Raw genomic sequence first — 24,216 nt, 5'->3', positions numbered from 1 at the left:
ATTATTTCTGTTACAGAAATGTTCTTTATGAATGCAGAGTGAATTTCAAAAGAAACTTTTTTTTTTTAGAAAAAAATATATATATTTTTTTTTTTTTTACTGTGGCCCCCTCCCAGCCATGTGCTGGTGGGGCCCCCCACACCGCGGGCCCCCCCGCACCGCGGGGGCTGCGGGGGCCCCTGTTACGCCAGTGTCAACTAGGAGTAACAACACAGATACAACGCGCCGGAAGGTGGGCGGGGCTTGCTTAAATAACAAAGGCCGCCATATTGGATGAGGACTGGACTGCTAAGTGAAGGTTCTCCGCGGCGAAAACTTCCACTTCTGCCATAGTCTCCAAGGACGGATCCTGACAGTATAACCCTTCTCCCTCCGAAAGCCCCCTGGTTTTCCCGGGTATCTCTGGTGAAACTCTCTCAGCAATCTTGGAGTATGCAGATGTTGTCTGGGTTCCCAGGTCCTTTCTTCAGTGGAGAAACCCTTCCAATGGACAAGATATTGGAGACTGCCTCGATAATACCGAGAATCCACTAGGTATTCCACTTCATATTCTTGTGGTTCTACTGTGGACGGAGTCTTGGTTTTCCGAAACTTCCGTGAGAAAGGATCCATCTTATATTCTTTAAGCAGTGATGTGTGGAAGACAGGATGTACTCTCTGGAGGTTCTTAGGCAGGCGGATTTCGTATGCAACTGGGTTTATTCGTTTCACTATAGGATAAGGACCCAGATATCGTGGAGCAAATTTGCCGGTGTGTATCCACTTGGGTAGATATCTTGTGGATAACCAGACCTTTTGTCCGGACTTCCAATCTGGGTTGGGTCTTCTGCTTCTATCGGCCCACTTCTTTTGTGCTAGTCGGCTGTCCTCTAATGCTTCTTTTGCCAATTTATGTACCTCTCTAAGTTCTGATAACCGGTCATCTATGGCAGGAGATTTAGTGGATTGCATTCCGGACCAAGGCATCTGCTGAGGATGGTAACCATAAGTGCAATAGAAAGGACTCATCTTAGTCGAGGTGTGGTAGTTGTTGTTATAGGCGAACTCGGCCTGCGCGAGGTAGGAAGACCAGTTCTCCTGTCTGTTGCTGCAGAAACATCTTAAGTACTGCTCAAGTCCGGCATTAAGTCTCTCTGTCTAACCGTTGCTCTGTGGGTGAAATCCTGACGATAATGCTCTGTGAATACCCAACTGTTGACACAACGATGTCCAGAATCTAGAGGTAAATTGGGTACCTCTATCCGAAACTATAGTACGAGGCAGGCCATGCAAGCGTACTATATCCCGGAGGAAGACTGAAGCAGTCTTTGGGGCTGACGGAAGACCTTCCAATGCTGAGAAGTGGGCCAGTTTACTGTATGAATCAATAGTTACCATGATTGCGGTCATTCCTTCTGATCTTGGGAGATCGACAATAAAATCCGTAGACACGTGTTCCCAAGGCTGGGTGGGTAGGGTAGGTTGTTGTAGTTCACCCAAAGGTTTGCCTGTTTGGTGTTTGTTAGTAGCACAGATCGGGCAGGTCGAAACCTATCTCTCTACATCCTTGTGGAGTTCTGGCCACCAAAACCTTCGGCTTATGAGATCTTGGGTCTTCTTGATACCGGGGTGTCCAGCGAGGGGGGTATCATGACACCAGGAGAGGATTTGCTCCTGAAGTTCTTTGGACGGGAGAAACAACCCAGTACCATGGTAGTACAAGCCATCATCGGCCTGATGGACAGTGGTTGGTATGGTGGATAGCGAACCGTATTGGGAGGTAAGTTCTTGCAAAAAGAGAGAGACACCTGCCGTGATCTTAAGGTTGGGAAATAAGAGATTGTGATCTTGATTGAGGTCAGTTTCTTCTCCTGGACATCTGGAGAGGGCATCTGCCATCTTGTTCTCTGATCCTGGTAAATAGGTGATGTGAAAATCATATTGGGAGAAGAAATATGCCCACCTAGCATGTCGGGCATTGGTACACTCCATCTGCTGTAACACTCTGAGGTTACGATGATCTGTTCGTACTAGAAACGGGTGTTCTGCTCCTTGTAATAAGTGTCTCCACTCTTGGCATGCCAGTTTGATGGCCAGTAGTTCTCTCTCTAAAACAGAGTAATTCCGTTCGCTTTTAGTCAGGGTCTTGGAATAATACTCTACTGGATGCGTGAGACCGTCTTCTACCTCTTGCAACAGAATGGCTCCCACTGCTCCCCCCGAGGCATCAGTTTCCAATATAAATGGTCTTGTTTGATCTGGTTGCACCAGTATGGGAGCGGAGGTAAACAGCTCCTTGAGCTGTAAGAAGGCTCTTTTCTGTTCTGTTCCAAAGACGTACTGAACCCCTTTTTTAAGGAGACCTGTAATGGGTAACATTAAGTTAGAAAAGTTGGGGATAAATTGGCGATAGAAATTTGCCAAACCTAAGAAAGACTGGATCTCTTTGACACTTCTAGGCTCCTTCCAGTCCAGGATCACCTTTATCTTCCCGGGTTCCATCCTGATCCCTTCCTTCGAGAGGACATAACCTAGATAAGAGACCGAGGTTACTTCAAACTGGCACTTTTCTGGTTTGACCAGGAGGTGATTTGCTCGGAGTCGATGTAACACTCTTTTGACTTGTTCACGATGGTCCGGTAGTTCTTGAGAATAGATCAATTTGTCGTCTAAATAAACGACCACCGAGACAAACAACATGTCGGAGAAAATCTTGTCGATAAACCTCTGAAAGACTGCAGGGGCATTTACCAGACCGAAGGGCATAACCCTGTATTCATACAATCCGAATGGGGTCCTAAATGCGGTCTTCCACTCGTCACCTCTCCTTATTCTGAGGAGATGGTAGGCTCCTCTGAGGTCCAATTTGGTGAAGTAAGAGGCCCCTCTCACAGCTTCAAGGATGTCCCTTATGAGTGGCATAGGGTAGCGGTCACGGATTGTGATCCGATTCAACCCTCTATAGTCTATGCAGGGACGTAGTTCGGTGGTGTCCTTTTTTGGAATGAAAAACAATGAAGCCCCCCCTGAAGACCTTGATTCCTGTACTAGACCGTTCTGCAGGTTGTCATCCAGATATTTTCTTAAAACCTGTCTTTCGGCTAGAGATAAGGGAAACATCCTGCCAAATGGAACCACAGACTCCGGGGTAAGTTCTATGGGACAATCCTCTGGCCGATGAGGTGGTAGGAGTTTGGGCATAGTGTCTTCGAAGATCTCAGTATATTCTTGGTACTGACGGGGAACCGATGAGACCACCTTGAGTAGAGGGGATCCCTTGTTCCTGTCGTTTCCTTTGACCCAAAGGGCAGATTGACAATGCTGTTCACAGTAGGAAGAATCAAAACGCACACAGTTGGTAGTCCAGTTTATTTGGGGATTATGTTTTCTTAGCCAGGGTATTCCTATCACCAAGAGAAAGTGGGCTGCTCTAATGAGATCGAATACCAGCAGTTCCTGATGCTCTCCCAAATCCAGACGTAAGGGTATTGTCTCGGATTGGATCGGGCCTGAGGACAGGGGGGTACCATCCACTCCTTCTACTGGAATGGGCCTATCCTTTTGTTTAAAAGGGATCTGTTGTTCTCGAGCCCATCCTTCGTCCATAAAGTTCCCTGCGGCACCGCAGTCCAGCATGGCTAAGACTTCCACACATGAAGTCTTGGTTGTCCAAAGTTTGACTCGAAATACCATCAGGCTGTTATCCTCACTTAATTCTGTTGGTCTGGTAAGGTTGCAAGGACTGTATCTTGTCCCCCCGAGACCTCCCTTGCAAAGGACCGAGGGTGAAAGTTTTCCTTCCTTCTTGGAGGTACTGCTGGGCAATCCCTGAGAAAGTGCTTTGAAGAGCCGCAATACATACAAAGGCCTGAATCCCTGTGTCTCTTGCGTTCTGCAGGTGTGAGAGGGCCTCGGGCTGCTCCTATCTGCATAGGTTCCTCTCGGGTGGATGGTTCCCTCGAAGGGTGAGGAGCTGGGATGGATGAAGGCTGGCTAAGACGAGGTCTTCTCCTTTCCAGGCGGCGTTCGTTGAGACGATACTCTAATTGGAGAGTGAGTGACATGAGATCTTGAAAGGACGGAGGTCGAGCTACTCGGGCTAATTCATCCTTCAACTCATCCTTAAGTCCCCTCCGAAAGATCGTCTGTTTGGCAGATTCTGGCCAATCTGTTTTCGCCACCAGTCTCAGGAAGCGAGTTATGTAGGTCTGTACATCCGTGTTTCCTTGTTCTACATCTAGTATTGCTTCGAAAGAGGTGTACAAAACCTCTGGACGATCGAATCTGGCTTTGAATAGGTCCACAAAAGAGTCATAATTAGCCAGTGCAGGATCATTTATTGTTACCAAAGGGGTGGCCCAGGCTAAGGCATTTCCGGTGAGATTAGCTATGAGAAACCCCACTTTCGCTCTGGCTGTTTCAAAGGCGTGGGGACGAAAGGCAAAATATACGTGGCAGGCGTCTAGGTACTCCTGTAGACCACCTGGATAGCCATCATACTTTCCGAAGGATAAAGGCATGGGTGGTAGGTCTCCTTGGTCATCCCTATGTAGGACTACTTGTTGGCGTAGGGCGGCATTTTCGGTTTTCAGAGATTGGACTTCTAGGGTTAGTCCCTGCAATGCTGCCACCAGCTCCTGATATTGTTCAAGGGAAGCCATGATTCTGTCTGGGCGTTGTATTCTGTCAGAATGTTCACCCTCACCACCCTTCTCCTCACCTGATGCTTCCTCTTGCTTGTCCTTGGAGTGTTTGGAGGATCTTCGGGGGGTTCTAGTATCTTCCTTGGTAGACTTGTCTCTGGACCTCCTGTCATGCAAGTAGGGTCTGGCTCCCTCGGAGGCCACCTTGACAGGAGGTGGAACCTGTCTTGGGGGGCCCCGAGGAGCCAAAGCCCGCGACAGGGAAAAATCCGATGGGCGGTAAAAAAAACCCTGTGTAGTCTTCCGGAGATGGTATGAAATGGGAGACTCCAATGGTGGATGTGGTAGCAAGAGATCCGGAGCGAAATCAGGAAACAAGAGGATCCAGCGAGTTCGTTCGGTCCACCAATGTGATGATGACTCGGGAAAAAGAGGGCGGAGTCCGATCCGAAGAGGCTTGGCCGAATACAAGGTAGCAGCTACGAGAAGCAATGAAGAAGGAAAGAAAAGAAGGAAACGGAAAAAAACGGACCGAGCAGAGTGGAAAAGGAAGGGAAAGAGGGAGAAGCAGTAAAGTCCCTACTTACCAGAAACGGTTGGATCCACGAAAGGCACAGAGAGGAACACGAAGATACGTGAGGATGGCGGCGGACCGCTAGCGCGAGTGGCAAGATGCCTAAAGCAAAAGTCTGAAAAGAAGTGATTGGCAAAGTGCCGAGGACGGACAAGGGAGCATGGAGAGGCAGAAGAAAAGACAGAGGTAAGACAAGCGGGAAGGAATAAGCACTACTGGAGAGGCTCTGGAGGGGCACAGAAGGAGCTGAACAGAGTATAACGCTGGGCACTGGTATCAACAAGGAGTAACAACACAGATACAACGCGCCGGAAGGTGGGCGGGGCTTGCTTAAATAACAAAGGCCGCCATATTGGATGAGGACTGGACTGCTAAGTGAAGGTTCTCCGCGGCGAAAACTTCCACTTCTGCCATAGTCTCCAAGGACGGATCCTGACAGTGATACATGTGTAACAAATTGAGTATCTGATGAAAAAGCCATACTGGTATAAACCATCACATAGACCATGATTCACTTACATTGTGATTTATTGTGCTACACCTAAAGCACTTAATCCACAGGCATCCACCTAGACAGCCCCAATTTTGGGACCCCATGAAAACATGACTACTATACCATTGGGATCCTTTCCAACCTCATTTTGAAAATAATCATGAAGTGCAATGCGCTACTTTAATAAGACATTTTATTTCTATTTCCATTTTTATTTTTACTTATTTTACATGTTTCAGTTAACTTAGAAAATGTGCATGTTTGTGAACATTAGATCACAACGCTTACTAATGCACATCACCAACGTACATACAGCAGCCATTTTATGACTGCAGCATGATGGCTTTTAATTCTTTCACATCTGCGGTAATACGGGTAAGGTTACACAAAAGAATATCTATTATTTTCAATTCTTTTATTTGATCTCAGGTTTGAGATACTTGTATATACCTATATTGACAGAGCCAGCCACATAGAGAAGGCCTCTTTTTGGACACCTCGAGTGGAATTTACTCATGAAACATAACACTTTCTATTATTGAAGCCTGAACCAGCTTTATCAAGCTCGATTCCTCTATTGTGTGAGTATTACTCACCCCTCTTTAGAGATATAACAATTCTATAGTGGGTTCACCCACATAATACCATGAGTTACAAAGTTGATGAATGTATGTATGTACATTGACAGAACACCGCTGATGAGACACCGCGGATGAAAGATGCCCGAGAGAGACCCATCAACCCTGTTATCACAGGCCAAGTGGCTCCCTTTTTAAGGTAGGCACTTCTCAGATCAGTCAACCCACTCTAACCCACTTCTTTAACTTAGCATAATACATCCCATAATCTCTATATATCTGATAACAGGTGGAGGAGCATCCTACAATTTATGTAGAATCTTACAGAAAATTCCAATCTTGGGAAGATCTGACCTCATCATTGAGTATCAAGCGAATTATTAAGGTGATATTTTATTGCACTTACCCAACAGCATTGTTGAAGTTTCTTTAATAAGAATTTATATTTGACTCTGTTAGAGATCTTTAAACTGAAATAAGTCTTCTCTTATTTACCTTTTGTAGACTTATGAATCCTGGAGTATGAAGAATATTTGTTACATTTCTAAGAATCACTGCTCCTGATAAAGGGACTTAGATCCCGAAATGCAGAGAGCTCATTACTTTTGTTGTTTTATTATCACAATTGACTACTTTTGGTATAAATTAAACTCTGACACTTGTTAAATATAATCACCAATCTATTGCTGGTCTAATTGTTTATGAATTTGTATAAACCTTGACTGAATTTTTCTCCGTATCCTTGGTGTGCCGGGAACAGGAGTGTCCACCAATTAAGACGTGACTTGCTTCTTGATTTACAGAGCAGCTTCTGGTGCCAGAGCACACATAATCCATGTATATATTATTAACAACATGCTATTAGTGTTTTTACTAAATCATCATACAATAAGTGTGTGTAACACTAGACCTCGATTGGTATACTCTCCCGCTATGGCTTTCTCATGTGCTTCACTTAATACATTTGCATATTTGATGTTGCCTGGTATTCTCTCCTGCCAGGGCTTTCTCATATGCTTTACTTTTAAAATATGCAAACTTCACTTTGCCTGGTATACTCTCCTGCTAGGGTTTTCTCGTGTGCTTCACTTACTTGCAAACTTGTATATATCCTGCATTTATTCTGTTATTTCCCCTTTTTAAACATTGGGTCTCATACTCCCTTTTATGCACTTCCTTTATCTTTATTTGTCGTTGATAAGGTTCCTAAAATGTCCTGGTGTCCTAGCTTCCCTCCCGAGGGCCCACCACCTTTCTGTAGTGACTATGGTAAGATTGCTGAAGCACTTTGGTGTCCCAGTTTCCCTCATGAGGACTCACTGGCTTCCTGTGGCATCCTTCGGTTCTCCTGCAGTGAACGCAAGTGGCTCTTCGGTGTTCCGACCCCACTTCCCAGGCTCACTGACTTTGCTTGTCGGCTCCTGCATCCTTTAAGGCTCCTGTCTGCCTGCTGTATGCTTCTCCGTGTTTGGGTGTCATGGATACTGCTCGCCGGTTCCTCCGTACGCCAGGAAGACGTCCTCTCTCTTCCTCTCATGGCTTCCATGTGGTGGACCGGTTCCCGCAGTCTTCTTTCTCTGGCCTTCCCCTTGAGCCGGTTGGCTCCATGGTCTTCCATGCAGTACAAAAGTCCCTCAGTTAGCACCGAGAGGATGAGGCTTCACCAGACAGCATCTCCCACCTGTCAGCTGGTCAGGGTTTCTAAATGTCCCGGCACCCTTTTTGCCCTCACAACCACTAGAGCTCGTCTTGTGCTCTCACCTTCGCAGTACTTCACATGCATGGAAATGGCAGCCAGTTCTTGGTGACTTATGTATAGAACATTGGAAGGTATTCTCAGTAGCTTCCATGTGTGATTGAAGGGATCCATGACAATATGCAATTAAGGCATGGAGAATGGAAGGGGTATCCCTAAAAGGAAACAGGGGATACCGTGTCACCTCCAATGATGTCATGTCACCCCTATGAGGGTCACCTCCCCTATGTAGACCTCCCTCCTATAGCCGCCCCCAGGGTCAGGATCAGATAGTGGCTGCCGTACCCTAGCCACATGGGGAGAGGTTACCGCCAGGAAAGAGTTATGACATCATCAGATTCATCACAGTTCCCTTACTCATTGTTTTATGTCTGTGATCATATGGGGAGAGGGAGTACAGAGTCAGATGGTATGTTTTGGTCGCAAAACAGTTTCGGGTGTATAAGGCAGCACTTCTCCACCTGACATGGAATCAGCCTTACTGTTTCTGCTGCATGGCAATAACAAATAGTAAAGTCAAATGCAGCAAAGCACAGATGCCAACATACTTGCTGTCCATCGATACACTTTAGGGTGGCCAATTCCTGTATGTTTTTAATGGTCTGTGTAGATGAGAGTGGGCCATTTGTGCATTAAGAGATGATGTCTTCAGGCATTGAAGGCTTCTCTTTCAGCTAAGAGTTCTTTTTCTGTGACTGTATAGTTTAATTTGGCAGAAGAGAACTTACGCGAATGGAAGGGCACCAGATGCAACTTTGCAGAAGAAGCGCATTCCTGAGAAAGGATGGCCCCTGCTGCGAAAGCGGACGCATCTGCCTCCACCACAAAATGAAGTTTGGGTTTTGGATGTTGCAGGATCGGAGCAGTTGTAAAAGTGTGTTTCAGAGTCTCAAACATGTCTTCACTTTCTTTAGTACACTGGAAGGGCACAGAGGGACTGGTCTGCCTGGTTAAAGGAGCAACTATGGCAGAGAACCCATTTATCAATATCCGCAAAAATTTGGAAAACCCTAAAAATGTCTTTAATTAGTTTACCGAGGTTGGAGTTAACAATTCCAGAATAGCTCTAACCTTGGCCATACTCATTGAGTCTCCTTTGCCGGACAACAAGTACCCAAGGAATTCCAATTTCTGCATATGAAATACGCACTTTTGAGGTTTCGCATAAAGGGACTGTTGGTGAAGCCTTTGTAAGAATTCTTTGGCATTTTGCACATGAGTTTGGTATGAAAGGGATAAATGAAGATATCGTCAAGATACACTATTATGTATGCATCTAATATATTGTGGAAAACCTTAAATCTAAATCTTTGGAATGTAGCTGGGGCTTTGCAGAGACCAATCAGCATTACAAGGTATTAGTACAAGTCGTGTTTAGTACAGAAAGCCATTTTCCAATTATCCCCTTGCCTCATTCATACCAGATTGTAGGCCCCCTGTAGATCTAACTTGTTGAATAGTACTGCTTTATGTTACTGATTGAACATCACCGAGATCAGGGGCATCGGGTACCCGTTTCTATCCGATTGACCTTCCGGTAGTCGGTACAAGGCCCTAAATGCCCTTCCTTCTTTGCACGAAAATATTGGGCTAGCTGCTGGGGAATGAGAACGTTGTATATGGCCATTGCTCAATGCTGTGTCTAGGCACTCTTTAAGGATCAGGTCTTCCCTAGGAGTCGAAGAGTAGATTCTCCCAGAAGGAACAATGGTGCCAGGAAGAAAATCTATAGGGCAGTAGCAGGGATGGTGTGGTGGCAGGTGCTCCGCTTGACATTTGTTTACCACGTCTGCAAAAGAATGGTATTCCTCTGGGATGCCGGGGCATACTACCCCTATCAGATGACCAACAGATACCAAAGCCAGACACGGACTACATGGTTTCTTTGTGGCATCAAGACAGTTCCGAAAACAGAGAGATGTGAATTTAAAGTCAGGGTTTTTTGGTTCCAGACTATGAGAGGGTTATGCAACTGCATGCAGGGAATACCCAGGATAATACCAAACTGGGGAGTGGCGATCAGATCAACTGTTATGGTCTCACTGTGATCCGGTAGGATTACGAGGTGCAAAGCAGCCTTTTGCTGTTGAATCAGACCACAGATCAAGGCAGTGGCATCAATGGCCCTAACCGCTTCGGGTTCTTCTTTATAATATAATGGTAGGGATAGAGAATTTACCAGATTTATGTCTATATAATTACCAGTAGCATTGGAATCCAGCAAAACATAAATGTAATGTACTTCCTTACCAGGGGTGGATAAACATGATTTAGCTAAAAGAACAAGTTACTTTCTTACCTGTTAACATTCTTCAGATGGGATGTTCCTCCGACGTATTCCACATCTGTGCTGTGCTGCTTCGGAAAATGTTTGGGGTCTGCGTTCTGCGTCGATGACGTCGATACGCCCCTTCGAGGACCTCCCCCGACAGCTGAAGTCACCAGATGTTGTATGTAGGACGCACGATGCCCTTAGCCTCAGTTGTAGTTTTTTCCCAGAACGTGTTGCACCAATCTTCTGCCAGTATGACTGCAGAAAGCCTTGCGGAAACAGAAGCTGCAATCGCATAAGAAATTCTGTAGAGGAGCAGGCTGGGAGGATGCGATGTGGAATACGTCTGAGGAACATCCTATTGAAAGAACGTTACGAGGTAAGAAAGTAACTTGTTCTTCAAAGGGATTGTGTCCTCCAACGTATTCCACATCTATGACAGACTCCCAAAGCAGTACCAACGTATGGCGGTGGGAAAAGAATTTAGATAATTTAGAATGCCCAATCAAATTGCAGAATAGAGGACCGCCTTACGAAAGGCTAAATCTTGCCCAAGGATAGAATCCAGGGAGTAATGTCTTACAAAAGTATGGACAGAGGCCCATGTGGCTGCTTCACAGATATTACGAATGGGAACACCCCTCTGCAGAGCAGTAGAGGCAGCCACACCCCTAGTAGAATGGGCCGGTAAGCCTACCCGAGGGTCCTTACCCGCCAGACGGTAGCATTCAGAGATTGAGAAGATGATCCAACGGGACAAGGTCTGCTTATAAACAGCTTGACCTAAACACCTTCCAGCGTATCCAACAAAGAGCTTATCGTCCACTCTGACCCAGGACATGCGTGAAATGTAGAAACTTAAAGCTCTCCTAGGATCCAACCTATGGAGCCTCTCCTCTTCCTTACCAGGATGCGGAGGAGGATAGAACGCCGGAAGAACAACCTTCTGGCTCAAATCAAATTCCGACACAACCTTCGGAAGAAAAGAAGGACGAACCCTAAGAACAACCCTGTCCTTATGGAACACAGTGAAGGGTGGTTTGGTGGAAAGTGCCTGCAACTCACTCACTCTGTGTGCGGAAGTAACTGCAACTAAAACTACAGTTTTAAAGGTTAACAGTCTCAATGGACAAGAGTGTAAGGGCTCAAACGGAGCTCCCATGAGGAACTTTAAAACCAAATTCAAATCCCATCCCGGCACCTGGAAAGGTGACCGTGGAAACACATGAGTTAGCCCTTTCAGAAACTGAGAAATCAAAGGGATCTTAAAATAAGAACACTCCTCAGACGAGCGCCTAAATATGGACAGCGCCGCCAGGTACCCCTTAATGGTACCAACTTGCAGGCCCTTGTGGGCTAACGAAAGTAAAAAAGACAGAACCACAGGAATGGCACATGAAAAAGGATCCACATTCTGTACCCTGAACCAGTCGCAGAACTTTCTCCAACGGCAACGGTACAGGGACTTTGTTGCGGGCCGTCTGGCCGAAAGCAACACCTCCATCACGTCTTCAGGGAGGTCCCAATCCTTATACCTCAACCTTTCAGATACCAAGCATGAAGGCTGAGAGACTTGACCTCTGGATGGAGAACCTGACCCCGCTCCCTTGAGAGCAGATCGTCTCGGTAGGGAAGACAACGTGGAGGGCAGATGGACATGTCGAGAAGGTCCGGGTACCACGCTCTCCTGGCCCATGCCGGAGCAATGAGGATCATTCGGGAACTGAACCTCTGTAACCTCCGCAACACCTGCGGAATGACGGGGACTGGAGGGAACGCGTACAGCAGTGGGAAGGACCACTCCACTACGAACGTGTCCCCTAAGGCTCCTCTTGGAGGAAATTCCCGCGAGCAGAATCTGGTTGACACTGGTGGGGAAGAGATCCACTTGTGGGGTCCCCCAAAGGGCGAAGATCTCCAAGGGAACTTGCTGAGCCAGCTCCCACTCATGAGAGACCTTGCTCTGTCTGCTCAGAGCGTCCGCCGCCTCGTTTTGGTTTCCGGCCAGATGAACTGCCGAGATCAAAATGTCCTGCTGGATGGCCCAGAACCAGAGCAGCATCGCCTCTCTGCACAGTTGGAGAGACCCTGCCCCCCACATTTTTGTTGAGGTAGTGCATGGCCACTGTATTGCCCGTCAGAATCAGGATATTCTTCCCCTGCCAGACGGCAGAAAAGCCTTCAGGGCTAGCCTGACAGCCCGCAACTCCAACAGATTGATATTGAGTCTGGACTCCGACTGAGACCAACGACCGCTGACTGTCAATTCATTGACATGAGCTCTGCATCCCGTGAGGGATGCGTCCATCACGATTGTTACCTCCGGCCAGGGTAGCCAAAATGGAGCCCCCTTCATCAGATTGCCTTCGGCGGCCCACCACAGAAGATCCTGGGCGACCGAGGGCGGAACCTGAACGGGATCTGACATCTGCCGGAGAACTGCGACCACTGCATCTTGAGAGCCCATTGCAGAAATCTCATCTGCAACCTGGCCTCTGGCACCAGTAGAATGCAGGATGCCATGAGGCCGACCAACCTCAAGGACTCGAACACCGGAAGACTCTGGGCATGTTGAAACTTGTGCACCATCTGCAGAATGTGATGAGCCCTCACCTGGGGAGGCGAACACAGCCTCAGTGATGTGTTGAGCACTGCTCTGATGTACTGGAGCCGCTGGGTAGGTGTCAAGTGGGACTTCTTTAAGTTGAGGGAGAAGCCCAGCCTGTGAAGGGAGTGGCAGGTGACTGACAGATGATCCAGGACTTGCTTGGGAGAGCGCGCCCTGATCAACCAATTGTCCAGGTAGGGGTAGACGTGAATCCCCCCTTTCCTGAGATACGCTGCCACCACCACCATGAGCTTGGTGAAGACCCTCGGGGCAGAGTTCAATCCAAACGGCAGGACCCGAAACTGAAAATGCGAGTCCCCAACCGCGAACCTCAGGTACTTCTTGTGCTTGGGATGAATCGGCACATGAAAGTAACCATCCTTGAGGTCAAGAGACACCAACCAGTCCTGAAGTTGAAGGGCCTGGAGGACTTGAGAGAGAGTAACCATCTTGAACTTGTCCTCCCTGAGGAGCTTGTTCAAACCACGTAAGTCCATGATGGGTCTCAATTCCTCGTCTTTTTTTGGGATCAGAAAATATGGGGAATACCATCCCTTGCTCCTCTCCGCTACAGGCACCAGTTCTAAGGTGCCTTTCTCCAGCAGGGATTTGATTTCCTGCGCAAGGAGCGGATCCAGACTCTTCAAAGAGAGCTTCCCCGGTGGATTGTTGTGAGGCCTCTGCCGGAAAGGAAGACAGTAGCCGTGGGCTATGATCTCCAGAACTCACACATCTGAAGTAATGGCACGCCATTCTACAAGATGCTGTGCCAGCCTTCCCCCAAACGGCGACTATGGGACATGGCCTCATGATTGAGCTGAAAAGGCTGCGGCAGTGCCTGAGGGCAAAGAGGCAACTGCCCGAGCGGCTTTGGCACCTCGAGTACCTTGTTAACCACCTCTGGTACTCCTCCGTTGGCCCCTTTGACTGGCAGCTCCCCTCGATCTACCAAAGGAAGAGTAGTATCGAAAGGAACCTCCCCTCCATTGCTGTCCCCTAGGACGAAAAGGCAGAGATTGACGTACTGCAGCGCTCAACGACTTTGCTGCAGCTTTGGAGGTCTGCAACCTCTCAAGGCTCTCGTCAGCCTTCCTGCCAAAAAGATGGTCACCATCAAAGGGCATGTTGAGAAGCCGGGACTGTACATCAGGAGCAAACCCCGACTTCTGCAACCACACAAACCTGTGCATCAGGGTGCTCGCCACCATGGACCGGCTGACACAGTCTGCCACGTCCAGACTTGACTGAACGGATTCACACATGGCATCCTTGCCATCCTGAACGAGGGCAAGAAAACCATCCCGTTCCTCCCCTTCAGGAATATGTTCAGCCGCCAAAGATACACAATTCCACAGAGTGTGAGTGAATCTTGCAAGGGGCACAAACGGAGTTGGCTGCTTTTAAAGCCATACCCCAGAAAAAAATACCTTCTTTGCCCAACCATCAAAGGGTTTGTCGTCCCTATCAGGAGGGATTGTAGGGCACAACGCCTGCATTGCTGGGGCCGTAGCTGCCTGTACCACCAAACTCTCCAGAGTGGGGTGCGCGGACAAGTAGCAGGGGCCGCCACCCTTCTTTGTAAGGCCATATGAAATGGCAACACCGGGTCAGTGGGTGGACCTTGGTCAAGGATATCTGTCAGGTCATTCTGCAGAAAATCCACAGGCGGAGCAGACCACCCCAGATATTCTGTCATCCTCAACATGAGGTGCCTGTACGAGGAGTCAGCATGTGTACCAGACTCAGGCCGTCCAAACTCAACCTCCGGGGAGGTATCAAGACCACTTGCGTCATGTAAAGGTCTTCCAATTGGCTATGACCAGACAACAGGTCATCAGGAACCTCAGGAGGAACAAACCCCTCCACATCTGACCCTTCATCCACCTCAGAGATGTAATCCAAAGGCTGGAATAAATCCCTGGATGAGGGTACAGAAAAAGGCTCAAACACAGGCCTCACTGACTTACTCAGGGCCTTCCTCTGGGTTTCCACCGGTCTCCGCGGCACCTCCGATAAAGGCACATCAAAAGGCGACGAGGGCGTCGACGGAATCGGCGAACAAGGTGCCAACGGCTTCGATAACGACTTTGAGGCCGGAGCCCCGAGCGTGTCCTTCAACGGCCTCGGCGCCAATGGCATTGATGACTTCCTAAGAGGCGGAGCCTCGAGAGAGTCCCTCGACGGACATGGCGCCGATTGCGTCGATGCCTTCTTAGAAGGCCTCACAGGCTCCAACGGTCTCGAGGGCGTCGAGGACCGGGACCTGGAATGGGCACGGCTAGAGCGATCTACCTTGTCCGATCGGGACCTCGACGGCTCCCGATGAACGCGCCGACCACCTGAGCCCAAAGGCATGCGGGTGGTGGCCCTAGCGCGTTCCTTGCCAGTTTCTCTTGAAGGCGCGGATGGAACGGAGCCCTGCGATTAAAAAATCGCCATCATCTCCTTGCTTAATGCGTCCCATTCCACTGGAGATGAATGCTTGTTGGCACAAGCTACCCGCCGTCTGGCGGAGTCCTCAGATGAGGACGGGGAAGGCGACTGGTGACGGTGCTTCCACAAGTGCCTAGAAGAGGCAGAGGAATGGCGGGAACCACTCCGGGACTTGCGCCGACGCGGAAAGTTGCCCCTCGAACCGTCGGTCGAAAGCCCAGTGGATTTCGATTTACGGGGTTTGGAAACCCTACCTACAGAAAGCTTCTTCTTTCGCTCCTGCAAGGTCTTCGACGTTAAAGACTGGCATCCGTCACAGTCATCGGTAACGTGGTCCTCGCCGAGGCACCACAGGCAGAGGTTGTGCGGGTCCGTAAGCGACATCTTGAACCGCAGCCGCGGCACTTCTTGAAGCCCGACCTCGGGTAGAATAAGAAGAAGACATCATTCGAACAAGAAACCAAGAACGAAAAACAGATTCAACAGGTAGAAGAACCGAGGCGTGCTGAGATTCTGAAGCGAACACGTTCGCGGAAAAAATGGAACTGAGGCGAAGGGCGTGTTGCGTCCTACATATAACATCTGGTGACGTCGGCCGTCGGAGGAGGTCCTCAAAGGGGCGTATCGACGTCATCAACGCAGGACACAGAACATTTTCCAAAGCAGCACAGCTGTGGTGATTACTGTCATAGATGTGGAATACGTCGGAGGACACAATCCCTTCGAAAGCATACAGTAGTCCACTTGGGTTGTTCATGTGGGGAATGATCGTGGATCAGGCTCATCCAGGCATCCCTAATTAGGGATGAGCCATCTGAAATGTGGTCTTTTCGAGCACTCCTTGATGAAATGGCCACCCTTCCCAAAGTAGAAGCATGCATTGGTAGCAAACCTTCTTTCCATCTCATTTAGAGGAGCACAAATTCCCCCGATTTGCATAGGTGTCTTGGGACCCTCTATGATCATTGGTGACTTCAAAGGCCCATTCCAAGATGCCCACCAACGCTACATCGCACGTTGCCCTTCCATGTCATGGACGCCAGACATCTTCGCCGGTCCCAGACATAGCTGCACTTAGAGCTCAGCATCAGTGCATCTCAATGCTCTGCTTTCCTTCGAGCAGAAGCTTCCCTTCCCTCTGCTTCATGTTCTGCCTTATTCCCTGTTCTATCTGCTACCAGTCCTGGCTCTTCCTCCCTTCTATGTTGCCGATCTTCATTCTCCTCCTACTTCCAATTCATCCCAGTCCTTTCAGTCTTCTTTGGACCTGTATTGGTTTCTGCAACAGAGAGGCTTCTCTTGAAAGGCATCATCACCAGAACTCTCCCATCTTGCTCTAGTTTTTTTAATGACAATGTGGATTTTTCCTCCTTTCTCCTGCTTTCCGGTTCACTACTTTGTCTGGAGTGTTCCACTCCCACACTAGTCGAGGTGGCGTCCAGGAGGGACAGACCTTACCTCAATCAACCACATCAACATCAAATTGACGAGGTAAGACCTGTCACTGACATAGGATCAAGAGGTTGTTCAGAAAGCCTGAGTCTTCCCCTGCTAGCATTGGAATTGGATGCTCCTCTCCTTTTCTCTCAGTCTGACGGGCATCGATGTGTGGAACCAGATCTACCAGATCTGGATAAGAAGTAGCAATAGCGGGGACCACGGGCAAGCCATCTTTAGGACCTCACCGAGGTCCATATAAAATACAGCCACTTTTTTATGTTTGGGCCATGCCGTCCCCACAGCAGTTGGTTGAACTGGGTTATATAATCAAGTAGGTCTTTCTTCCTCTGAGACAAATCAAAAAAGCTACATGCCCCTGCCTTGACCTTGAATCGGAGACTGGGTTAATTTCAGAAATGAGTGTGTCTAGGTCATATAATACCGGACTATTCCCTTCTAGCAAAGGACTGGCCCATTTGCGGCTATCCCCCCAAGATGAGACTCAAGAAAGCCGCTTTAATGGTAGAATTGGGAAAGGCTGAGGACCAACAGAGAAAGTGCAGTTAGCCCTGGTTTACAAAAGGGTGACATTTCTACGATTCCCCAAGGAATCCTGTAGGGGAAGCCAAAGGGAATGGTGTAGGTACATACATGAGTAAAATAGGACCACGGGCTTGGGTCCCAGCTTGATCCTGTGGGTTGGCAGGGGGCCTAGTGTCCAATCGCTGAAACAGGTTAGCGGCTACCATGTCAGCTCTCAGGGATGAAATAGCTTGGATCAGAGCCGCCATTGGGTCAGCAGCAGCCTCCATATTCAGTGCACATGAGAAGAAGGCTTCTTAATCTTCAGCAGCTGGGTTCTCAGGTGAACTGAATAGCTTTCTTCCCAATATACCAGCCAGGCAGTTAGAAAGTAGACTCTTCTAACCAGAGGATTAGGCTAAAGGAAGAAGAGGATATGCACCACCAGGCTCTCGCTCCCAAGCTGCAAAGGAAGCATACACAGGGTTAGCAAAACCTAACCAGATAATAACCCCAAGAAATACCTTGAAGAATATATCCTTCCTATGTAGGTGGTTTACCCGATGCAGGGAGTAGGTGTGTTCCTAGGAGTTGAAGAGGGATGAAGGAAACCCACACTGTAGCAGCACGATCACCACAAAAGGAGAAGGGGGGAGTCTCAGAGTTTTAAAAAGGGCAACTTCGTTAGGACCTGACCCGAATGTCACGAGAACAAACTAGGGATAGAGGAGGCCAAAGTTGTGATGAGCCCAGAAGGCTGCTGCCAATATTGCACAAGCAAAATCTAACGGCAAGTTCCAAAGTTCTGATCCAAAACAACACCAAAGAAGAAAAAGAGAAATCCAGGTCCAATCCAGTAGCCAAGTCTGAGTCCAAAAACACCAAGAAATCCAAGCAATTAACATCAGTAACTAGTACACAATCCGTGAAGACAAACAAACCCAAGAGACAGAAGCCGGGGTAAAAAATGCCCAAGTATCCACAGAACACAGTAAAGAAACACCACTCTTGCAACTGTAGCCAGTAGAGAAGTGCCGCTGCTCTGGAGGGCAACGTTTAAAACCCTGTAGCAGAGATGCAATTTTTGCATCCTGCGGGTGGCCTCATAATGTTGATGGGTGACGTGACACATCTGCTGTGTCCTTGCTTGGGACTCTGGGAAACATAGTTTCCGATCCTGCAGCCTGTCCCTGAGACGCCTGAGTAGGTGCCATTTGTTAGGCATTCTGCCAAAAGTGTAATAGTGGTCAGGGGACTATTAGCAGTCTTCCCACCTACATGCAAGAGGAACTGGGCCTAGGAAATCCCTGGCACCAAGAATGGAAGACCCAGTCATAAGACAGAGTTCAACTGTCTTTATTACACCTTCAAATAAGAGGGATTGCAGCATGAACAATGTAACATTCTCCACACGCTCTCAGTGTATAGGCTGCTGTCAGGTGTTTTTTTTAGTGTGTGACATCACAAAACATGGTTAAATACCAAAAACCTAACATGTTAGTGAGTTGAACTATATATTTTTTCTATAAGGGATTAGTGTATTCATTGGGCAAAACCATATCTGGTGACTCCTCCTGTGACCACCTTCAAAAGTTTCAAATGCAAGTTACAGGTTAGTGAAAGGTGGTTGGCCAATGCAACATAGTGTGAACTTATCGTGGACGGTGAATAGGGATTGGACAGAAAGGGTCTTTCAGCCTAGGAGCCTTGGACAGGTACCAGGCCAAATGCAACAACTCACGGTAGTGGGAACGACTGCAAAGGTGGTGCATGTTCCCAATACGTTACCTTCCTCCGATCTCCTAAGCCATGAGACAGAACATTCAGCTTTGAACCTGTTTTTGTATCTTTCTGCCTGTGATTAGATGGGAACAGTCTTCTCCGTCTGCCTTGAATGAATAGGCTCTGTCTCATAGATTCAGGACACAGGTCTAAAGACCACAAAATTAATCTTGTCTGTAATTATGAGAATTTTCAGCTTAAGTTCCCTGTAGGTGCTTTGTCCTTTCTGCTAACTGGAAAGTTTCCTTCTCCCTGTGTCCTTGGCTGTCTGTGCACGGTAACCGCGCCAGAAGCCTGTTGTGCCAGCTTCGACTGGATTGGCATTTCAGCCTTCTCTGTGTCTCGAGTTCTCAAAGCTTCTCCCATTCACTCCAATGTACATGTGGCATCCATTTTTATTTTCATGGTCGTTCCTGTTCATTGTGTTAAGTGTCAGCAAGCCGTTCTTATGTATTTGTATGCTTCTTGCTGTTTTCTGATCAGCAAAAGATATACCTGTGTCAATGCTCTAAATATGTTAGTCATAAGCATTTGCTTTGTGTTTATCAGCAATAAACTAAAGTGTTTATGTAGCTTTGTGCATGGATGCCTATGTGCTTCATGTCTAACGTATCTATGTCATGATGTCAGTTGTGAAGTCAACCGAGTTCTGCGACTGTGGTCAGTTGACTAGCTATATCGATTGCAGGCACATCTCTTCTGTGGCTTCTTCAGAGTATGGGTATGGTCTAAATGGCTGCTTAGGATTCTGGGACTTGTAGTTTTCCAAAATTTCAAATAGGAAAATAAAAAAGTACAAGTCCCAGAACCTAAAGGGGGGAGGGGAATACTAGGTGGCTTCATCATGTTTGGCTAAGAGAAACTTAAGAGCTTGTCATTCTGTCACAGGTCCTGCAACCAGTGACTGAAATGATGATGGGATTGTGTGTAGGGTGCGTGTGCCACGTTGGTGATAGGCAGTCTGATAACTTCGTCGTTTTTAGCCACTCTCTGGTTGTTATTGGAAGGTTCAGTAAGAACATGCAAGGCAGGGCTGCTGGAGTGTTTCACCTACAATGGTAAACTTCGAGATCTCAAGGCCTTCATTTCTCTTGGGTAAACAGATGACCGATAATTCTTGTCACTGTGAATGAACGCTCCCAGTGCTGGGTTTTCATCTAAAAAAAGTAATGTGTTATAGTCCTGGATAGCGTTAGTTAACCAATACATTGTAAAATCCCTAGAGCTAGAATAGTACTGTCCTCGTGGCATGGGGTCAACTGAGTGAACCCGTCGTGGTGATGTAGCACACACAACTCTGCATTCTGGCTCTTGTAGCTCTGTAGTAAAAAAGTGTGTACTTTTGTGCAAGCATTTTATGTTATGATAATTTATATTGCGCCCTGCTGCCATTTGCATGGGCTCCAGGCGCTCACGTGGCTCTGTAAGAAAAGTGAGTGGGGTTGGTAAGTGGTGAAGAGGGATAGGATAGAAGTTGTGTTTTCATGTTGATGCTTGCAGAACCAGGAGAAGCATGGTCCCCAGGCCTGATGACCATTGGCGTCTGTGCGTATCAGCTTTCTGGGCGTGCTTTGTTGTGTGCACTGAGCTTGTTGTGTCCGGATTGGGCAGCGTCCAGTGTCTGGGTTGTTTGTTTCTTGCAACTGTTTAGTCTTCTGACATGGCTAGCGGTGGGTGGGTGGTTTGTGTGTTTTTGTGTGTAGTTTTTCTGCCCCTTTTGGGCGTGTGTAGTATATGAGAGGTAGGCGAGTGTGGAAAAGAGGAGGGGGTGGTTACTTGGTTTCTGTTTGGCTCTGAGTGTGGGGTTATTTTATTATTGTTTCTTTGATCCGTATTGTCCCATTTTCGTCCCAGAGTATAGTTTGTGGGGGTGCACCGTTTAATGCTTGCCTCTGTGAGTTGAATAGCCAGGTTTTCGGTCAGCATCAGAATTTCAGGTAATTTGTGCTAAAAAGCCTGAACTGGTTGATCATATCCTATCTGTAATCAGTGTCGCAACACCATTGAACGGATCGGGCTCTAGCGTCCCCATCCCCACCCTGGAATTTTGGGCTATGCTGACTTAACCTGGCTGACCTACAGAGCCGTGGCAGGACATAACAGGACAGAGACAACAAACGGTGCCGCTGACGGCACAGTTAACAATGGCCTTGCTATTACTAACGTAAAGCATTTAGTTGTTAGCACCTCCATACTTATGCATATAATTTTAGGCAATTGAAATCGTGATGTGGGGTTAGCATTTGTATGCCAGGGGAGTGATTGGAAGGGTAGAGAGGAGAAAGAGGGTAGGAGACCGCTCATTCTCACAGCAGTCCTTAAGTGGGTGCTTTCCGAGGTAAAGGGCAGAGTTAACTGCTTGTAACATTGAAGCTTCACCAAAATAGTCTCATTGGAATGTGTAAAGAAGTTAGATTCCCCCATATAAGTAAGTTTGCCTCTTCCCCACAGTCTCTGAAGTTAGCCCTTCTCCCAACATTTCAAGGGTTAGCTCATCCCTCCAACCCCCTGAAATTTTAGCTTAGGTGCACCCCTGAAAGGGGAAGAGGTGCACACTTGTTATTGGCAGAGAGGTGAGGAGGGAAGCCTTTCCTGAAACTGGTAGTATTCAAGTTTTACTGTGTTTGTGGCAGTGCAGATGCAGAAAAATGTACACAAACACAGTAAAACTTTAAAGCTGCTACTTTCAAGACGTCCATTATCACTCTGTCTGAGCAAAATGAAATGCTCACGCCAGCCCCCTCCCCACAGATGCGATCCAACATATAACCACATTATGTGTATTTTCACGTCAGCAATTGCTTTTTCTTCGGCATATGTGTCATGTGGCTAGAACTGAAACCAAAAAAGTGATGGATGGAAGGTTTTGAATTAATCTGAACCACCGGCATTGTTCTGGGCACCCTTCACACCACTGTTTTTTAACCTGTCTGCGCCATTGCAAAAGGGGTCTGAGCTATATGCAAATCAGTCAGGTACTTCCACTAATGGGAGCAGCCTTGGCAGCACTGCTAGGCCCTCTGCAGGAAACACAAGCAACCCTAGACATGTTTCGGCCTTGTTGGGCCTCCTCAGTGAGATGCAGCTTGGTTCCCTATGGCTAGTGAGCAAGGGACCCACGTCTGGGCATACCCTCTCTCACATAGGGAGACAAACTGAAATCAAAAAAGTGATGGGTGGAAGGTTTTGAATTAATCTGATCCACTGGCATTGCTCTGGGCAACCTTCCATACCACCGTTTTTTAACCCGTCTGTGCCATTGCAAAAGAGGTCCAGCCATATGCAAATCAATCAGGCACTGCCATGAATGTTAGCAGCCCTGTCCATAATATGTACAAGCGTTATGGATGTGTTCAAAAGTTGCTAACCAAGACATAACAATTATCAAAGCAGCTACATGTGTATGTTGTCTTTAAATCCAATAACGTTTTCATTCTTACTGGAATACCGTGCTTTAAAATGTAGCATTTGGTATTTGGTCCACAGACCAGATGACCCTTGGGGGTAGAACAGAGGGGGTGGGAGCTCCAAGCTAGCCCCGCCCGGGTTTTGAAGTGGCTCCTCCCATCACAAGTTAGACCTCCCCGAGATTTAGGATTCGTTGGCCCCTGTCTGTAAAATGCCGAGGTTGGTATATTCAGAATCGCCCTTGATATATACACGATGTCCGTACTTTGAATGAGGGGTTAGCCTGCTCGCCTCCAGACTGGCCACTGCCGGGCCATTTACACACTCTGCAGCCAATAAACGAAATGCTTCTGCTGGGCTGTTCAGCTGCAGGCTCGTAATTTGCAGACTCTCCCTGGCCTCCAGACTCGTAGTTTGCAGACGCTCCCTAGTCTGACAGGCCGGCTGGGTAGGGCTGAGCAGCTCTCAGTGCCTGGAGCCTGACAGGGAGCTTCTGGAGCTCACAGGGAACAGGAGGCTGCGGGGACCGGCCGGCTGATCTGCACACGCCGAGCTGGATTTGCTGGAACTGGCGGGAGGATAGCTCGGCCCGGGCGAGTTCTGCATCCCAGAACCGAGGAATATCCGCGCCCTTGGATCTCTGCACCACATGCTTTCCATGATCCGTGCGCCCTTCATTAGCTCACCCCGGATCACCGCACCCCATTATCCTATCGGACCTGGATTTTTGATTCTGTACATTCCGTAATATCTTCACTCTTGGATCCCTGCAACTCTTGGTCTCCGATTCCCAGTGCTCCCCCCACCCCCACCGCCTCTGGATATCTGCAAGGAAGATCCCGTGCCTTCTCCTTCAGTTCTCCGTGACCCTCGCACACCCGAGTGGCTCTTTGACATCCTTGATCTCCATCGACCCTCTGCAGGATCTGTGAAACACGCCCCCTGGGATCGTTTCACACTTACACGGATCCCGAGCAAGGCTCCCCCCTGGATCCCAGCAGGCGATGCTTGGACCCCATTAGCCGCGGCTGAGCAGTGGAGCTGCAAAGATGACGGTGGATTTTGAAGAATGCATCAAGGATTCTCCGAGATTCCGGTAAGAGGGTTGGGGTCTGCCTCTTTTAGCCAGGAGCAACTCGGGGCGCCAATTGATTGGAGTGGGGCCAAGTGGTTGAGCATGGTTCTCATTGGCAAGTAGATCCCATGACCAGATAAGTTGGCCCTCGACGGAAAACGGATCTCTTGGCTTGGGAAACCAGTAGACATCAAGATTGTGGTACTATCCCTTGAAATGAAGGCGTGCGCGCGCCTCTGCGTGAAGGATGTTTTTTTTGGGTGGGGATCCCTGGCTGGGGTAGGGATCCCTGAAAGGAAGTGAGTCCTCTGGCTGTGGTATTGTCCCAACAGGAAAGCGGATCCATTGGATAGAGGGTGGATCCTTGGCGATAGCATGGGAAGTAAAGTGGATCCCCTGGAGGAGTGGATCCCCCGTGAACGGCGGATCCTTGGGGGGGAATGGGTATCTGAAGGGAAGGACATGTCCTGATCGGAGCATGGGGTCATTTGAGAACAGCCCCCTTGCAGGGCAGTGGATCCCCGGCTCGGAGGTTGGATCCTTTGGGGGGGCGGGTCTTTTTGCTGATGAGCACAATCCTATTGCTTGGACAAGATCCCAGGAGCAGATTTCCGCCTGTGTCGGCGGCGGCTCCGTTAGCCGTGGGTGGATCT

The 24,216-nt window shown here is 48.2% G+C and overlaps 1 protein-coding gene across 3 annotated transcripts in view; it reads left to right on the top strand.

The window, feature by feature from the left end:
• The first annotated feature begins 22,890 nt into the window (after window positions 1-22,890).
• Window positions 22,891-24,216, top strand: part of ACAP3 (ArfGAP with coiled-coil, ankyrin repeat and PH domains 3) — a 738,004-nt gene continuing 736,678 nt past the window's right edge. For 2 of the 3 annotated variants that reach the window (XM_069610101.1, XM_069610100.1), the window contains exon 1: window positions 22,892-23,584. In XM_069610101.1, coding sequence (XP_069466202.1) covers window positions 23,538-23,584 — 47 coding nt within the window. In that variant the 5' untranslated portion in view covers window positions 22,892-23,537. Of the gene's footprint in view, window positions 23,585-24,216 lie in introns of all 3 variants that reach the window. The other variant, XM_069610099.1, reaches the window with a different exon arrangement.

Source organism: Ambystoma mexicanum, chromosome 8, assembly GCF_040938575.1.
Source record: "Ambystoma mexicanum isolate Mex_15411 chromosome 8, UKY_AmexF1_1, whole genome shotgun sequence".
Lineage (NCBI taxonomy): Eukaryota > Metazoa > Chordata > Amphibia > Caudata > Ambystomatidae > Ambystoma > Ambystoma mexicanum.
The sequence above is the reverse complement of the archived record's forward strand: the minus strand, read 5'-3'. Positions and strand labels throughout refer to the sequence as shown.